Here is an 18,938-nt window from a genome sequence, read left to right as displayed (position 1 = left end):
GTCAAGGTAAATGGAAAGAAAAAAATGACAGGTTTCCCTGTCCCAGTCCCTCATTGAACCCAGTTTTAGAAGACAGTCATGTGACTGTTTATTTGTGGTAACTGTTGCCTGTATAATGGGGAGGGTAAGTTATCTAGATAACAGTGGCTTTTGTAAAATATTATAAATGACTGCCTTATTCAAGTATGGTCTGACTAATAGGCATAAACTGTGTGTGTGTGTGTGTGTGTGAGAGCAAGAGAGAGAGAGAGAGAGAGTGTGTGTGTGTGTGTGTGTGTTTATTTCCAAAGAACATAAGAGGTGGGTGGAAGGGGAAGGCTCTGTTGTTGATAAACACTTCTTCATTATTACCATGCGACCATATGGGGACCTGCTCTGTGTCATATCTCCTTCCTCATTATCCAAATTAACTGGAGTGAGATTGGATTTCTTTTGTTTGCTGTTACTCATGTAATTGCATTACAGGTTGTTTGTGAAAAATGGTTATATATGACACTGGAAAGGAAAACAACGTTTTTTTTTGCATTATGGTTTCAGGACTATGTTAGTTAGATGTGTGGCTCATAGTTCATAATATGCAAATATACACAATGAAATGTTAAATGTTAAATGTTATTTAAGCATGAGTATGTACTTCAGTATAGCTGTTTACACAACATATCCCACTATGAAGCCCTTGTTTTGTAGTAAACACTGTACAGATTTGAACACTAACAGAAGGGGATCCAGTGAGAGGAGCTGTTACACACGCACACACACACACACACACACAGACACAGAAAGAAAGAAAGAAAGGAAATGTTTTCATTTCCACATGCAGGTCTCCGGAACTTGGGCAAAATGACTCAGCCAGCCTTAATAGAGGTTTTCAACAGTTCCCCCTTTAGTTTCAACGGACCACACCTATCCGTTCTAACAAGATATCAGTACATTTGACACCAATAAATGTTGCTGGTATACATTTCAAAAGCCTGCTAATCAACCAATCATCTCTATGAATCCACAATGCAAGTGAATGCAGCTCCAGGTTTTAGCCCACACATGTACTGATAGGGAACCTCATGACAGGCTGTAGGGGGCTGTGGAACATGTGGATGCACATGTTCGCCACTAGCCCAACACATGCTCATGAAGAGTCTGGAGCCCTGGTTGCATGCTAACCCTATAACCGAGGTAATATAATGGGATAGCCTGACAACTAAAAGCAAACTTGACAATTGACAATGAGGAAAGGCACTAAAATGTTTAGATAACAAATAAATGTGTAAAAGTTACTCTGTTGTAAACTGAAGGTATTGGTAGATTTTGTTGTTGTTGTTCATGGTCTGAACAGAAAGCTGCCACTCTGTCATCCATTAAAAATGACCTCATGCTTGAAACAATCTGCTGCAGACATCGGTGCATTCAAAAGTGAATTTTTGAAATTCAGGTTTATAGCCAAAAGAAAATATAAAGGAATACAATTCCTTGATCTTGAGAGAAAAAGTAGTGTCCAAGGAAACTGGAAACTGTCTTCCTCTACCTCGTCAGGAGTCTATTATTTCTGTTGATCACTTTATGTCTAGAGGATAAACAAGCTTGCCCCTATGTGTAAATATGAAACTCACATACATTCATGCTACAGACATAGTCTTATTATATGGTGATGATCAAGTTTGGGTGGAATTTCAGTTTAAACAGAAAGCTCATTCTTTAAAAGGACCAATTGTTTGCTGTTATGCCATGTTGTGCAGTATGTCCATAGAGTTATAATCACTAAGACAGATTGAGTTTGGCTGAGAGAAATGTATATAATCTTAACTACATTGTTATTTGGCTATCTCATCCATTCTGCCCAATTGACAACCTTGCCATGTCCATCTCGATCCCTGAAATGGATACCTCTGAATTGGGTTGTTAAAAACAGTTTTGCCTGAATAGAGAGCAGATATTTCTGGAAATCGTTTGAAAAACATGGGTCCAGGATGGCAGTAGAGTGATTTTAGGCTTGCCAAGACCTGGTTGTTATTAAGAGATTAAGAGCCCTATCAGACTAGGAAGTTTGGTTTATATATAGTGTACCAGACATAACATTTAAGTAAGTGCAGAGACTGTAGTCTTGCACATGAAGGAAGATAACAGTGCCCTCTGAGATCAGTCAGAGTTTAAAATATAACCCCCCAGCCATTGCTTTTCCTGTTTATCCAAACTACATCACCAGACGCTTCATTGTCTAATGAGTTCTTATTTCCTGCAAATGTCCCCACTTGCTGTTTGCAGCCGTTATAGTCAATATCAAAGGAATGCAGTTTATATAAAATATGTAATAAAATAAGTAGGCTAGTTCCCTGACTGGTCATTTTAAATGTAATGGATTTCAACTGAGGTACAACTAGGTTGCAGTTTGTTTAGATCACGCAATAAAGTAGACCCTACTTCAACGTGCAACTGTAAGGTTGCTTAATGGTATCTGACAATTACAAGACTTTGCCAGAGAATTAAATATTAGGACCAATTACGTTATTTTCAGGTAACACAAGTGGTCTTTATTCAGGCAATTTGAATTAAGGACATTTCAGGTTTTCTTCAAAAAGTCCATATTGATACATCCACAGAGGATACAAAAATATTGCACTATAAAAGTGTTCTCAGTTGTGGCACATAGCAGACAATGGTTGACAACTTGCAGTCCGTTTTCCAGCAGCAGAAATGCTGGAACTGGGCCTAGGGCTATGTGGTCATAAAACAGAACCTTGAAAAGAAAACAAACAAACAAACAAACAAACAAAAAACACTCCAGTGAAATGAAGTAGCCAAGTGAAATGGTTTTGTTTCATTCGGAAACCCACAAATATCAGGCTTCAAAATATTTGAATAGGCTAGGCCTAACAGGCAGTATAATTGTCGCAGACAATATTTCATTTTAACAATATTTAGCCTACTGTAAACAAAAAGGGTTGTTCAACATATGTGCACCCAACATCCCACAGATTGTAGTCTAGGCTACAGTCTTATGTCAGACTGTTTTTTTTTAATGTCAACACCAGCGCTAAAAACCACTAAATGGTTCAGTAGTGTGCCACTTTTATTAATTTGTTCCCTTTTTTGGATTTAGTAGGCTAATAACACTGGTCCATACCCCATGCGCTTCACTCTCTTGGCACATTAAACAACACAAGGTTCAACACAAAGAGTCCTGACGCTGACTCGAAGCAGGCCCAATGCTGTTTTAACTATTTCCCCCTGACATCATTAGTTGGGACACAAGGAGCCTTGTGAATAGGCAGGCACCAGTCAGGACGTGGCATGAACAGTCAGAATAGTTCAAGACAACAAAATTCCATTGTATGCTTATTTGGCTGTTCAGTAAAGTCCTCACAATAGCAGACAACAATTTGTGCAACTACCATTTGGACTTGGTCGTTGTAGGGCGGCGCGTGTAGCGGTCTCGAACACTTCGCGTACCCCGTCTTTGGTTTTGGCTGAACATTCCAAATAGTCGTAAGCCCCGATGCGTACGGCCATGGCTCGTCCGTCTTCCGTTTTCACGGGCTCTTGTTTCATCCTCGACAGATCGTTCTTTACGTTCTCGTCGTTCCGTAAGTCCTTTTTATTAGCCACTAAAATTATGGGGACGTTCGGGCAGAAGTGTTTGACTTCTGGCACCCACTTTTCAGGAATGTTTTCAAGAGAGTCTGGACTATCCACCGAAAAACACATCAATATGACATCTGTGTCCGGGTAGGACAACGGTCGGAGCCTGTCGTAGTCCTCTTGTCCAGCAGTATCCCACAGTGCTAGCTGCACTTGTTTCGTGTCCACCTCAATGTCCGCGACATAATTCTCAAATACAGTTGGGACGTAGACCTCTGGAAACTCGTCCTTGCTGAAGACGATTAAGAGGCAAGTTTTCCCACAAGCACCGTCTCCTACCACGACCAATTTCTTGCGAATATCTGCCATGACTAAAGAGTCACATTCAACTGAAACACTGTCTATTTCAGCAAGTAGGTTATATGATGGAATACAGGTCCACTCCTCGGGTACCTTAGTTGCTTCGTTTCAGGTCAAGTGAAGAGTAGACAGCTGTACACATCCACACCGTCTTGATTTCATTCCCTTCCTTTATATTGGATCGAATGTTTTCTTAATATAGCAACCCAATCGGAACTATGAGCGTGATGTCACCCTTTGCAAAACCATCTCTGATAGGACCATATTCGGAGGCGGAGTTTCCAGTGTGACAACCATCAGAACTCTGGGAGATGTGTGCGTGAAGATTTAGGCTGTCACATAGAACATTTCACTTAGGCTACACAATTAAGTGATAATATCTACGATACAGTAGATGGACCAATAAATGTAACCTTATATTAATGACAATATAACTAAATACTAACATTGACGTAGGCTTACAGATTTGTCAGGCATTCAACTGACAGCAATCTATGACAGCAGCCTATTGAGACAGTGGAATTAGGGTAGGGCTAATTGTTTATACTGGACAGACAATGGTCTATATGAGCTAGAAGAAGAGATCGTGGTGTCAGTTTGAGAATTTATGTTGCTAGATGGCTACACCATGGTAAATGTGAGACACAATGTGTTTTAAACAATACTTTACATTTGGATGATATATAGGGGTGTAGGAATATAAAACTGAACCAGTGAGATGAATTATAGGTTACATACGGAATGTGAACACACATTAATTTAGGCTATATCAATTGGCCTGACACTGAGTTTTTATAGGCCTATGTATCATATGATAGGCCTGTGTACATTTTGGTATAGCCTAATATGCTCATATAAATTAAAGTTTTGTATGGGTGTTGCTACAGATAGTAAACAATGTCTTCATCTTTATAGATAATTGTTTGTTGAACTGCCTGTAGCGCAGGCCTGGACCTAAAACAGGAAAAGCTGTTGATATGCAGATGCGCCAAAGTTCACATGCTCACGAACAGGCCTTTTGTTCTTCCTGGTGCTGATCGAAGACCACGTTGGCGAAAAAGTGCATTTGATCCGTGTTCTTCAGGTTAATTGATAATGTTTCTGCGAACCTGACATTTTAGTGCGCAGGTCTAGCGTACAATATGCATTCAGTCTGCGGGGAGGGCACTAGCGTGATACTCCAAACTCCTACATAGCTAGCACGTTCAAACCTAAATCATTAAAACACCGATCTCCACGGAAACAAAACAAAATAGCTGGATTGTCGACAACAGGGTATTTTTAAAACATCGGTATTCAGCGAAAAATACTGCGTGTAAGTACTAAGAATGTATCTAATTGGTACCACATTATATATATTCCAGAGAAATAACGTGGATTATTGCTTTGGTCGCTGAGTATTTCCCCCTTTTGTTTAGCGGGTAAGGCCCCTCTGTTTAGAACTTGGAGGGGGGCCATGTTGTTAGTGAGTGGTGTAGTTACCCAGCAGCGATGGTGTTTTGTTAATGCTCTCCAGACGGCATTTGGGTGATGCTCTATCTTTCAACGCTGTACATACGGCCTAGGGGAATGTTGTAATAGCATGTGAATAGCATTTAATTGGATTTATTTTAATACCGCATTTTAAGTATTTTACTTTAAAAGGTAAGATGCTTCGTTGTTTTATTAACAAAGCTTGCTGTATCTGTCCGACATAATCTAGCCACGGAGCTAACGTTCAAGCTAGCTAATGCTGTGTTAGTAAGCTAGATTCAAAGCTAATGTTATCGAGCTAAACTGGATTTGCCAGTTGACTACTGTCCTCAACAAGCATTATTTCCTGAAGCTAGCTTACATTCTCTACTCATTTCAGTTAATTAGCCTTTGAATTGGGGCAACCACTTTAACTGAATAATGGGATGTTCATTTTTAAAACGTTAACTTCAATGTTCATTCTGTATCCTGTTAGCGTTAGCTGTTGCTAGGGCAAATAAACCAGTCAGTTAGCCAGGTAACGTTAGCATGTGCTTGGTAGCTAGCGTTAATTAGGTTTTAGCAATGGTATCTGGCTACCGAGCTGCTGTGTTATTATGTGATCTGTAGAATAATGGCTGAAGCCAGGCCAAAGCTAGGTGGGTTTCTAAGTAGACAATATTAGCTACGCATATTGTCCTACTCCGTGCCAGATGAGATTGATTGCTTGCTAGCCATTTGTAAAATACTGCGGGCTAGTTGACGTTAGCTGATGTAACGTCAGCCTGGAAGATGTACATAGCAAGGTTTTGATCGGAAATACGATTCTACCACCCATTTATGCTCTATGGTGGTAATCAAGACCATAATTTAGTTTGTTCGATGTCTAACTTGGCTACCTGGAGTAGTTGATTGAGTTTATCCTTTCAACACGATATCTACCTTTGTTTGCTTTTGCAACTTGGTTAGCTAACGTTACTTCGTCTACTTATCATACATTAACATTACATTAACATTACTTGACTGAAATGCAAGCACGGCCAGCTAGCTGGCTAGGAAGCTTATTTCTGTCGTGTACATATATCTGTTACTCGCTAGCCAGCCAGCTAGCTAGCTAATTGTTATCTGCAGAGATCCAACTCGCCATTTTATTTTGAACCATCTCCCGATTTGCCCATTGATCCCTATCTAGTTAAATTAACGTTACCACATAGCAAGGAGAACAACGGCAGGCAGATCTCCAGCTATCTTGGCTATTTAACTTTTTGACGATTATATTTTAATGCTACTCGATTAACTCGTGATCATATGATTAATCTTTAGCCCAACAATACCCAGATGAACTGGCCGTGCTAACATGAGCTACTATTGTATGCGAGCTAATGTTAACGCTACTTATTTAGCTGCAAGGTAATAACCAAGATATTTTGTCCTTAGCTAAATAGGTAATATCACAATAATGCCTTAATCGTTTCAGTGATGGTGAATACCTATACTGGCTTAGTATACATTAAGTTGACATCTGTGTAACAACTTTGTAACAGTTATTGAAGCTAACGTATAGGAACTTAGTCATTTTGACAGCGTGCTTTACGCGAAAGCATTTTACCCCCTTGTTGGTTAGCCAATCTCGCTAACCGTCAACATGCATTCAGACCCTGTAGATGGTTAACTTTTTCCAGAGCTGGTACAACTATATATTTTTGTTTTTATGCTAGTTAAACAGAAAACGTAGTGCTAACGATAGCCAGAAATTCTTTGATCTGATTTAAATTGGGCATATTATGACAGATTCGTTCGGAAGATACAATGTAACGTGTGTAGGCCTGCTAGGCCAAGTTGTCCAAATTAGTCAAAGGAAAAGCTGTGTGTGTCGTAACTTATGTTACCATGACTGTAACCACCGAAAACATTTACAGTAGCTAATGGTGGGTAGCAGTTCGATTGGGGAGGGCAGATAATGTGTTGTGTGCAGAATTCTAGTATTACATTGTATTATTTAGAAATGATTTGCTTGGATGCCGTTTTTTAAAATGTTTACTGTCTATGGTTTGTTTGCACGTAAGTGATGTATGTATATGATTGAAAGGAAAGAACAATAGCTCTTCAGTGTGTGTATATAGGAAACAAACTGTTCTTTATTTTCTGCCAGGTTTCCCCGTGGAATGAGCGTTCCATGCAGCATCCTAGGTATGAATGACGTTGCCTGGCAGGAGACACGAGGTGGGATGCTGCACACGAACGGTGCCCCCGAGACCGGAGGGGTGAGGGGTGGTGGCCAGGGCCCCGGAGGCACGCACCCTCTGCAGGGCATGGACAGAGGGGCCAACCCCACCCCGGGCACACCGCAGCCACCCCTCAGCGGCCGCTCCCAGGACGACGCCACCGTCGGGTACTTCTTCCAGAGGCAGCCAGGGGAACAGCTCGGGGGCTGTGCCACCAGCAAACACCGCTGGCCCACTGGCGATGGCAACCACGTCGATCAGGTATGACCTGGTTGGGCAGCCTTATCCATCTAGCCCACTCTTATGCTGCATTCCAGAAACTTCGAAACACAAACTCGGTCAGAACAATGGAATGCCACTTTAAGTCGGAGTTCCCGCTTCTAAACTTGGGGCAAGTCGATCTACCCCTACTTCATACGTCCGCGTTTTCTGGAATGCAGCATTATTAGTGTATGAAAATATCTTGAAGGATATCCTAGAGGTAGTTGAACAGCGATAGATTTTAAGCATTTTAGCGTTCCTATTACGCCTAAGCAACTTGTGTGCAAAATAAGAATTTCCCTTGCTCTGACACTGGAGTATGTGACAGAATGTTGATCCAAAGGGGTTGTATATCATAAAGGTCATTCTAGTTACTTTCTTGAGATCCATTGGTATTTACAAAGCAACTTCACAGACTAGCTCAGAATAACTCCAGACCTCAATGGGATTTTTTACTGATGGTTTCTGTGGTGTTGTTTGAAGCGACAAGCGCTCTTCCTCAAAATCTTCTCACTGTGTCATAATGAAAATATTGCTCAGTACTCCCCTTGGCTTCCCAAGCTCTTTCATGTTTATCTAAATAAATCAGATGACGTGGAGGCTGGTTCAGGGGCCGTAAGAATATGCTTAAACTGAGAGTTCAAAATACTGATGGACTGAGTGAATATTGAGCCTGTGACGAAGGTCTGAGTAAAGTTCTAAAATTACCTGACTCTGAAGATGAGATGGTGCTAACAAGAAAGTAGTTCTTTTTTTAAGCCTCTGAAGCCTTTAGCTGTTTTGTTATATGGAGCCATGGCAAGACAGGCGACATACTGTTAAGAACAAAATTATTTATACCCCTAGCAAATATTGATTTAATGTTTTTCTCTTTAATATACCAATATGTTTGTTCTAAATGAAAATTACACTGCCACATGGCTTAAGGTTGTAAGACAATGGGGTAAGAACATGGAATCAAAAAAAGAAGCGTTTTCCCCTTTTTTAAACATTTTATGAAAAATGACATGTTGATGAGCTCATGATGAGCTTTCAAAATGATTCTTATAATACCTACCAAGCCTCTTCATGTCTCCACAGTGATTCTAGTCCACACCTTTTTAGCAGCAATCCGGGTTTTGATTCTTTGTCATCACTCTGGCCTTGTGCTCACTTTTTGGACGGATTGAGGTCTGGACTCTGGCTGGGCCACTCTAAAATGTTGATATTGTCCTCTGTTAACCATTTCTTCCCTTGTTTGGCTGTATGTTTTGGATCATTGTGTGGTCCAATGCCGTCTATTGGGGTAGGTCTCTCGGCACACTGCCTGATCTTTTCCTCCAGAATCTTAATGTAGTCCCTTGTTTTAAGTGTTACCGTTTCCTTTGAGAAGTTCACCAGGTTCCCCTGGTTGAAACAATATCAACATTTTAGAGTGGCCCAGCCAGAGTCCAGACCTCAATGCGTCAAAAAAGTCAGTACAAGGCCAGAGTGATGGCAAATAATCATTCCTGCCTAAAAACCTAGATTGCTGCTAAAAAGATGTGGTCTAGAATCATCGTGGAGTCATGGAGAGGCTTGGTAGGTATTATCAGAAATATTTTTAGCGTTGTAATGGCAAAAAATATGTTTCCGTTGATTATTTGAAAAGGGTATGAATAATTTTGGACACCATTTTTCATTAAAAAAATCAAAAACATAAATGCTTCTTTTTCTGATTCCATGTGTCTACCACATTGTCTCGCAACCTTTTGGCATGTGGAAGTGTTGTTTTCAGTCAGAACAAACACATTGATAAAGAGAATCAACATTAAATCAATATTTGCCAGGGGTATGAATAATTTTGTTCTTAACTGTATTCTAGTTACGCAGTGATCATATCGGCATATTCAAAGTTGTAATCAAATCGTGAGCCAGACGTTTACTCAACTGAGTTAGTCAAGGAAAGAATGTGCAGGCAGTGTACTCATTTACAGCACTTCTGGAATACAGGGCTTGCCATGTGTCCTATAGTGAGGTTTTGGTTTCTTTTTTAACTATCTGTGTCACTGACCCGCTTCACCCTACCCCATCAAACAAAGCCAGCAGGGTGTACCGCTATCTCATGTCAGTCTTACAATGGAAAAGAACACCCCATGGTGAAAGCATAAACATACTACCTTTCATACTGGGCCCACGGCTTCACCAGAGCCCAACAACTAGGAAGAAAAGGACCTTTTTTTTTTGTTCAGTACAATAAACAAATAAAGGCTTCTCTCCCTTTGTCTAAAAGCTGCTAGATGATGAAAATATGTGATTGCTGAATATGCTGAAGGGGGTCCTTCAAGGAATCTGGTCTAAATCTAAGGATTATTACATCCTAAGTAAATGGTTTAGAATATGCACTGTCTGAATTGTGTGACTGTAACTAATCTTTGCACACTTTGTGACCATACCCACCATCTAGCTCATTTAAAAGGTTCTGTAGACTTTGAGTAGCCCCACCTTTTCTGTCCACTTCTATGGAATCATGGTAATTTCCCAGCATTTTTTGCCTTCTAATCTTCCCAAGGATTACCAAAGATGATTCAGAGAGTTGAAGAAGTTGGAAGAAAAGAAAAGCCATTGGAATGGGCAGTTCTTGTAACTTGTAGCTGTGCACCAGTTATGGTGTTGTCATTTAAAGCAACACCAAAGATTTTTTTGTACCTTTTAAAATAATGTTTCCAAAATTGTTTCCATGGTTCATCAACTCGTAACAGGGTGAACGGCACTTCTGCATTCGCTTCGCGGCCCTCTATCGGCTATAACCGCACTATGTAAGTTTGCCAGATCGGGTAGCGGGCTTGTAGTTCGATGGAATGAGACATAAGAAACTACACATTTGACTTGCATCATGTCGCAATATATAATACTTTCATAAAATCATGCAACATATTCTACCTTGTCTATGGACATCGTTATTTGCAAAGCCGTTGCTGGATAAACAAATGGCGTACGTGCAACAGAGGAAAAGTTCTTTGGTGTTGCTTTAAAAACTTGATAAAGTCAAAATGCAGCCCACACACAGGTGATTACTGCATAGCTGGAAAGACAACAATGAGGATTGAGTGTTTTTCTCTCTCCCAAGGTGCGTGCTGTGGACGAGATGAACTACGATTTCCAGGCCTTGGCTCTGGAGTCTCGTGGGATGGGCGAGGTAGGTTGCACACTGAGCCTGAGGTGTGTGTGTGTGTGTGTGTGTGTGTGTGTGTGTGTGTGTCTGTCTGTGTCTCTGTCTGTGTCTGAGTGAGAGCGAGAGAGGGAGAGAGAACGAAGCATACACTTGGTCAGGATAATTTGGAAGTCAGCATTATTGTGTATACTCAGCCATCCCTCCCTCCGTGGCGAGGCTGATATTAATTTCCCTCCCGCACAAAGGGTAATATTTCCTCCTTGAAACTGATTAAATAGCTAGTCTGTAGAGTTGGACGCTGTGGTGAGCAACTTATTGGTTCTGAAGTTTCACCAGGTGTATTGCCAAGGGGCTTGCACTTCCTAAACAGCATTTGTTTTGTTGTTGTAGGACTGAATAATTATTAAGACTTATCATTGATCTTTGTGCTGCATCGTTAGATTTGCTCGTCTTGGCTGTATTCCCTTGGGGCTTGTGGTAACACTTCTTTTACAACCGTTATCTGCATGAAAATTAATTTGTCATATTGAAATGTCAATTTGGCTGGAAACAAACCAGATTGTTAATGGGCTGGTGCTTGTTTATTGCATATTGCCTCAAGGGATTACAAAATAAAAATGGTGCTCCTGTTTGTTTGTTTATTTATTTGTTTATTTTGAAGCTACTGCCTGCTAAAAAGCTGTGGGAATCGGATGAACTGCCCAAAGATGGAAGGAAAGGGATGCTACTGGGGGAAGAGTGGAGAGAGAATGCCTGGGGATCCTCCCGTAAGATCATTTAATTCACTCCCATCTTATTTACCTTGATATTTAGGTAGCCAATAGGTGATTTATACCTTCATCTATAATGAACGGTTAACAGACAGTATCTAGTTTGAACTGATATGTACTGATATATACTAAAATGTACATAATTCTCAAGTAAACCGTGGGCTCAAGTATTGTATGTATGAAACAAAAATATTAAATTCTGTCTCGGATCATAGAAGATAATGAGTCCTCCATTTCTGTGTCTGTCCTTTTCACTCCTTTCACTCGTTGTTTTCCCCTCTTTTGTCTCTTCCTCCCCTATCTGTTCTCTCCTCCTCTTCCTCCAGACCACTCCGTATCACAGCCCATTATGGTGCATAGGCGACCTGGCCAGGGTTTCCACGGCAATGGAGACGCCAGCTCGGTGCTGTCCCCGCGCTCAGAGGGCGGCGGCCTAGGCGTCAGCATGGTGGAGTACGTGCTTAGCTCCTCCCCAGGCGACAAAATGGACGGCCGCTACCGCAACGGAGGCTTCGTAAGTCATGGACCGCCCTTCTGGAACATTCTGTATGCAGTCAGTAGAGTAGAGACAAACCAGCAATCAGGGCTGCCTATAGGATAGTATACAGTCAGTAGAGTAGAGACAAACCAGCAATCAGGGCTGCCTAAAGGATTGGGGATAACAGGTAAGGTCATTACTCACCAAGTACTCCACAGGGCTTAAAGTTCTCAGGCACTGTGCCGGAATTCAGGGACCAGGCTGTTAAGGATGTGAGAAAAAAATATTTATGGTCGCGTTGAAAATTTCTGATTTCAGGCAAAAATGTTCCGAGCCCAGATAACCTCTGAAGGTGCAAGATTGGCTAGTTATGCTACTGAACACATGTTGTGTGCAGGCAGCAGCGGAGAGATGGATAGATAGCCACGTGTCTGAATGGTGCAATCAATAGTTCTAATCCAAGACATACAGTCCTGGCTCTGCGAGTGGGAATCTTAGTGGCCCAAACCTTTCCATTAACAGTTTCAATCCATCAACGGATTGATTCAAGATCACTGAAAAGAGGGGTGTGATTTGATTGAGAGTGGGTGGGTTATGCATAGGCTCTGAGATGCTGTTCATAGACATTAACAATGTCCAACAGTGACCAAGTTCAAATTCAGTGGAAATGTTCTGTTATTTCAGGGTGGAGGAGACGGGGACCCAGACGGCCGAGAGAAGGGTGACCCCAAAGACAAAGCGTCCCCATTCGAGGAAGACAAGAGTGCCGAGATGAAGGTGTGCGAGGAGGGTGACGCTTCCAAGTCCAACGGGAGAGGTCTGCTCAATGGCATGGACCGTGACTGCAAAGACTTCAAGTAAGCCAACCAGCCAGCCCACTCCTCACACTACTCCTAATACCTTGCCTTTGCTCCCTGACGTTTCCTAGACGTCTTCCTAGAAAATCTTTTTCCAAACACCTTTCCAGTACACACCTGCACAGATCCGCTATGTTGAAGCAGCATTGGAAATTCAACAATAAAAGCTCTGTTGGCAGTCAGGGAGGTTGCACATGGTTGTTTATCACATGTTAAATATCTTGTTTACCAGGACTTGAAGATATTGTACACACATTGACACATTGCGTTTGAGAAACAATCCTTAATGATGCCACTTTGGACTTCCAACACAAACTCCAACCAGTCTGTGTAACTTTCCTGACTGCCTTTCAAACATTCGCTCTGTGCCGCAAACTCAAACATTTGCTCTGCAATGTCTGTCAGAATTGTGGAGGCAGTCCCAGCCAAATGTACTACAAAAGCTGTGCAAAAATAGACCACAACAACAGTATGGAGGAAAGGACAGATAATTGCATATTCATATTCCAAAAGCTTCCACATTAGAAGACAAATTATAGGAAGTTCAACGCAAGAAGGGCAGTTTCTTTTGTCAGACGTGTCTTGGCTTTGTCTGAACTGAATTGTTACATGGGTTGGAATGAGTGCTAGCGCCATGACTTAAAAACCAATAACATTATCTCAGGCCAAAGAGGAGCTTTTCTGTAACGACCTCATTCACCTCAACTGCCCACTGATTTCCCAATGACTTGGTTTGGCTCCAAGCTGATGGTATTGGTTTGTGAACACATGGGCGAGATGGGAGTTGGACAAGATAAGAGAATAGAGGTGTGTGTGTGTGTGTGTGTGTGTGTGGCTTTCAACAGGGGCAAACAGGAGTCATAGATCAGTTTAAATAGGTTATGTTTTGGAGTCCCCCTACAATTATTCTTGTGCCTATGCACTCTTTTTTTTTTTTTTTTTTTTTTTTTTTTTTTATGGTTTGCTTATGAAATTAAGTTTGGCTCAGAGGTGAGAAAAGCAAGCACTACACTTCTGCAGTGTTTCCACTTTTCCCAGAGACCGATAGGTGTGTGAACCTCCCGGGCCGGTTGGCATTCTGCTGAGTGGGGATGTTGCTCTATTCTCGAGCGTCTCTTTATCTAAATACCGTATGTCTGCTTTAGAATTCAACATACTCACCTGCTGCCTCAGGCCGTTAGACCTGATGCAAGCTGCTCAAGTGTGGAAAGGATCTGTAATTTAAATGCCTGCTCTCTCTCTCCTCCCACCTTCTGCCTTCCTCACCCATGCTGTGCATCCCTGTCATTATCTTTCTATCCCCCCCCCCTCTTGTCTACACACTTTACTGACCTCCCCCGTCCACCCTGTCTTTCATCATGTATTCTTTTCCATCTCTTTCCCTATTCCTTCTTTTCTCACTATCTCTCTTTATTTCACATCTGCCTCTTTCCTCCTCTCCTCCCTCCTCTTTCCTCCTCTCCTCCCTCTTTCCTCCCTTTTCCTCCTCTCTCTTCCTCCCCCACGTCAGCCCCACCCCAGGTAGCCGGCAGGCCTCCCCCACCGAGGCGATTGAGCGCATGGGTCCAAGCCAGGCTGGGCTGGAGATGATGGGCCAACACCACGCCCTACAGGCTGCCGCCAACGCTGCCGCCGCCGCAGCAGCAGTCGCCGCAGCGGCCGCCGCTGCTGCCGCCAACAAGCCCCAACAGGCGCCCGAGGACTTCCAGGGCCAGGAGCCCCAGGGACTGAGTGGCATGGAGCAGCAGGGGGTGGAAGCGCTGCAGTTCGACTACGCCGGCAACCAGATCCAGGTGGACTCCTCCGGCACCCCTGTGGGCCTGTTCGACTACAACTCTGGCCAGCAGGTGAGTAACACCAGAGCCTCGCCTGTCTTTGGTTGGACATGGGAGACCCTGTATTGTTGAGTCGAGTGGAGCATGGGCGTTCCTATTCCCACTATCTTCCTCATGAAATTATAGAAAAGGGAGTATATTAGGAGGGAGTTTTTTTTTTTTGTTGCTTTAACTTATTCAGTTGTTCCATAAATTCTAGACATAATATGCATTTCTGCACTTGGCAGTAGTACCCCTTAGGCATTATCCTTATCCTTACTGCAGTACTACATCGGGCGTGCACGCAACTGTAGTGTGCTGCAAAAAATAGCTTCCATTATAATCAATGGGTCTGGCTACACCTGACGGTGCGCACACTGAAAAAAATTAGACCAGTCCTCCAAAACTCTGCGAACGGAACACTTCAGTTGGGCGCCTGTTGGGAGCCCGGCCGTTACTTATTATGACCGCCGCGCAGCGAAGCGGCGGTCATATAGGTTTAGTCAGATTTCTTTTTTTTTTCTTTTTTGCATGCCCAAATTTCCGTCAAGGATTCCCGGGACACTGAAAGACCGGGGTACACGAAACTTGATGGGCATGTAACCCCACAGAGTTTAGGAGGACCATTTTTTTTTTTTTGTATGTTGATCTCAAGGGGCCATGTCAACCCATTCCATAACCACTCATTTCATGTATAGCGCCACCTAGTTAAACACAAAAAAGTAAAAATGAGGTGTTGTAATCGCAGGTATCTGTGACCTAACATAGTCAAAACTGCACGAAATTGGAAGGGATCATTATGACACCCTCTGTATGCACGCCAAGTTTTGTGGAATTCCGTTCATGGGGGGCCACACAATAAATTAATGGACCCCCCGAAAGGAGGGTATGGCAGACACAGTTCTCTGTGAATATCTTGAGAACTGTAGGGCCTAGGATGACCAATTTTTTCCGTATGTTTGCCTCCAGGGGTCATGTTAACCCATTCCATGTGCACACATGTGCACAAACAGATACACACACACACACACACACACATACATTCACAGTAATCATACGTATGACACATACTCACACAGTGAGTAGACATATGTACGCATGCCTGCACAGGCACATACGCAGGCACACACACCCACACACACATAACATAAACATGTACATGCACACATGCACACAATTCAAGAATTTCTCAGAATTATGAACAGGCAAGATGGAGGTGGGGTTGTATGAAATTAATTTTACATGTGAAATCTATGAACTACTTGTACTTGTTGTCTAGCAGATACTAGTGAGAATTGAGTGTGGATAATGCAATTTAGTGAGACAGTTAGAATCATATAGGCCTTTCAGCGTGATTTTATTTTTGTGGAAAACATGTGCTGGACTGGGCGGCGGCCATATTTTGTACCGCTTTGTACATCTAGTTGGGATTCCTAGTTGTGTAAGAAAGATGAACGCCCTCTTTGTTCATTTGTTTGTATTGTAGAAATGTATTATGTAGTATTCCATTTTTTTCCCTCCAAATTTGGTTGGTGCATCTCCACATTGGGTGTAGTCTCTATGGTCTTTGGTGTTTGTTTGACCCTTACCTGTGCTCTGCTTGTCCAGCTGTTCCAGAGGTCCAATCACCTGACTGTCCAGCAGCTGACTGCAGCCCAGCAGCAGCAGTATGCCCTGGCCGCTGCTCAACAACCACACCTCGGTAGGTCATGTGTCAAACACAAACACAGAGCGCTAGTTTATGATGGTGGGGCTAGGGTTAGCATGCGGGAAGTAAGTGTGTGTGTGTGTGTGTGTGTGTGTAAAAGAAAATCCTTGACCATCCCTTTTATGTGGCCCACTGTATTTGTGTCTGAAGATTTCTGACCACCATATGCCTGGTTGTCGTCTGTCAGAGTCCATGAAGGGTCTGGGTTCAGTGTAGTTTCTAGTTTTATTGTTTGTGTGTGTGTGTGAGAGTGTGTGTGTGTGTGTCAGTCTGTTGAGACTGTTTCATTGAGATTCTCTTAACCCTGTTTGTGTTTTTGCTTGTGTAGGCCTTGCTCCAGCGTTTGTGCCAAACCCTTACATCATCAACGCTCCTCCTGGTGCTGATCCCTACACCGCCGCTGGCCTGGCCGCCGCTGCCACACTCGCTGGTGAGTGCAACAACACTCTCACACACACACACTCTCACTCGCGTAACATGTCAGCCTTATAATCACACAAGTAAGTTAGGGGTAGTGGGCGTGTACAGTATAACATTGAAGTTTCAGTGACATGGGATAACGATAAGGACATATCGACAATATTGTTGGGGATCACGGTCAGAGCTAGTGTAGGTCAGGGCTATTCAATTTGTTTGTAAGTTCATGCCAGTTCATGAAAAGTATCACAACCGAAAGGCCGGAGATTACAGCTTGAAATATTAGTTATTTGGTCACCGATGTTGGATGATGCTATGTTGGAAAATGAACATTGTAAATAATATCTGGGTTCGTTGAATTCAACATAGCATTTTAGAATCTTGAATTGTTGCGGAACGGAATCTTATGTTCGAATGTTCAAAAACCCACTAAGGGTTAACAGAAGATAGAATAAAGTACAACAGCAGCAATATAGGAGTTCATATGTTGTATTTTGTAAATGCACAACAACATAATCAGCCGGTTGTTGATGGTTATTTTGTTGTATTTGTGTTTTGGGAATATTTCAGGCACAGGCCCAGGCTACCGCATGCGGTTACATTGTGAAGGTGATACTAACTCTATTGCTAATATGGTTAATTAAATGTGTGATAACAAATCAACAGGTGAAATCTGTGCTTTGCGCAGTAACTGCTAGGTCCATACGATGCCCAGTGAGTACAAATAGGATTCAGACACTGTTCAGGTGAATTAAATGTGTGTAATCGGTCGCGTATGTAACTCTTCTCGACTTATATATTTGTTACATTTAACGTTCCCACCATTTAAATGAGATGACCGTGTTCACCAATTAACGTTACTTACACTGGATCTTACAGCTAAAGAGAGGGATGTAAATTGTCATGTTGAAACTATTTGCGTGGTGCAACCCGTTAACCATTAGTAGCTCATGAACTCCAACATGGTGTCAATTGACTTTGAAACTAAGCTAAGATGGAGTTTACGTTCAACTTGCTCAACCGGCTGAGATGCAGTGGCTGCAGGACTACAGAGTCAGTGAGGGATAACGGAGCGGAGAACAACTAATGCGCTTGCTAGAGATGAGATTTCTTTTTTAAGGGCTAGTACAAATTACCTCGCGGACCAGACTTGGCCCACGGGCCGCCAAATGAATAGCCCTGGTGTAGATGCTCATGTTGTTTTAGTTATCTTTATAGTTATCGTTCCTGGTGTGAACGGCCCTTAATACAAGATCACATTGTCTACCCCCAATCAAGGTCCTGCTGTCGTGCCGCCACAGTACTACGGAGTCCCATGGGGTGTGTACCCAGCCAACCTTTTCCAACAACAGGCTGCGGCAGCTGCCAATCACTCGGCTAACCAGCAGGCGTCCAATCAAGGACAGCCTGGACAGCCACAGGTGCGTACATAACAAAAGGATTTTATTGCAAAGACACTATGTGAACGCATTAGCTATGTCCTAAATATTACATACATTAGTATATCTGTTTTCCTAGCTTTTTTTTCTAGACTATTGTTGATTTTTTTTATTTTATTATTTATTTATTTATTTACTTATTTTTTTTATGTAAACTTGTTTTGCTTTCAGGAGGCATTTTAGTGTAATTATTAAGCTCTGCAGTTGGCTTTGTTAATCTTTACTAAGAACAGAACACCATAAAAAAAATTTTTGTATCCGCGCACACTTCCCTGTAATGATAAAGTAACGGGTCTCCTGTAAGTTTCCCCTCCCCTTTGCCTTTTCAAACCCGCGTTCGTACTAAGTTGCAGGAGCAGTGATTAACAATTCAACTTTAGCGTGTTGACTTCATTCTCACATCTCTATTGTTAAATTACCCCTGGAAAGCTGTTTTTTACTCTGTGATAAT

The 18,938-nt window shown here is 42.3% G+C and overlaps 2 protein-coding genes across 11 annotated transcripts in view; one reads left to right on the top strand and one right to left on the bottom strand.

The window, feature by feature from the left end:
* Positions 1-2,502: 2,502 nt before the first annotated feature.
* On the bottom strand, positions 2,503-4,134 carry LOC125299288 (rho-related GTP-binding protein RhoB-like). Its single transcript, XM_048250519.1, has one exon. It carries the CDS (start codon positions 3,940-3,942, stop codon positions 3,355-3,357), a length of 588 nt encoding a protein of 195 aa, XP_048106476.1. The 5' UTR covers positions 3,943-4,134; the 3' UTR covers positions 2,503-3,354.
* Positions 4,135-4,935: 801 nt separating this feature from the next.
* pum2 (pumilio RNA-binding family member 2) overlaps positions 4,936-18,938 on the top strand; it is a 28,719-nt gene continuing 14,716 nt past the window's right edge. For 3 of the 10 annotated variants that reach the window (XM_048250515.1, XM_048250511.1, XM_048250507.1), the window contains exons 1-11: positions 5,389-5,577; positions 7,538-7,871; positions 10,960-11,028; positions 11,666-11,771; positions 12,101-12,288; positions 12,937-13,109; positions 14,620-14,956; positions 16,532-16,625; positions 16,960-17,061; positions 17,619-17,657; positions 18,327-18,469. In XM_048250515.1, the coding sequence (XP_048106472.1) occupies positions 7,551-7,871; positions 10,960-11,028; positions 11,666-11,771; positions 12,101-12,288; positions 12,937-13,109; positions 14,620-14,956; positions 16,532-16,625; positions 16,960-17,061; positions 17,619-17,657; positions 18,327-18,469 (1,572 nt within the window). In that variant the 5' untranslated portion in view covers positions 5,389-5,577; positions 7,538-7,550. Of the gene's footprint in view, positions 5,249-5,387; positions 5,578-5,913; positions 6,045-7,537; positions 7,872-10,959; positions 11,029-11,665; positions 11,772-12,100; positions 12,289-12,936; positions 13,110-14,619; positions 14,957-16,531; positions 16,626-16,959; positions 17,062-17,618; positions 17,658-18,326; positions 18,470-18,938 lie in introns of those variants that run through there. The other 7 variants (XM_048250517.1, XM_048250513.1, XM_048250509.1 and 4 more) reach the window with 6 other exon arrangements.

This window comes from Alosa alosa, chromosome 8, assembly GCF_017589495.1.
Source record: "Alosa alosa isolate M-15738 ecotype Scorff River chromosome 8, AALO_Geno_1.1, whole genome shotgun sequence".
Taxonomy (NCBI): Eukaryota; Metazoa; Chordata; class Actinopteri; order Clupeiformes; family Clupeidae; genus Alosa; species Alosa alosa.
Note: the sequence above shows the minus strand (reverse complement) of the source record. Positions and strands in the feature narration are given on the sequence as shown.

Bases quoted from the DNA above. Each gene is read 5' to 3' on its own strand.
- LOC125299288 (XM_048250519.1), bottom strand. From the start codon at position 3,942: ATGGCAGATATTCGCAAGAAATTGGTCGTGGTAGGAGACGGTGCTTGT.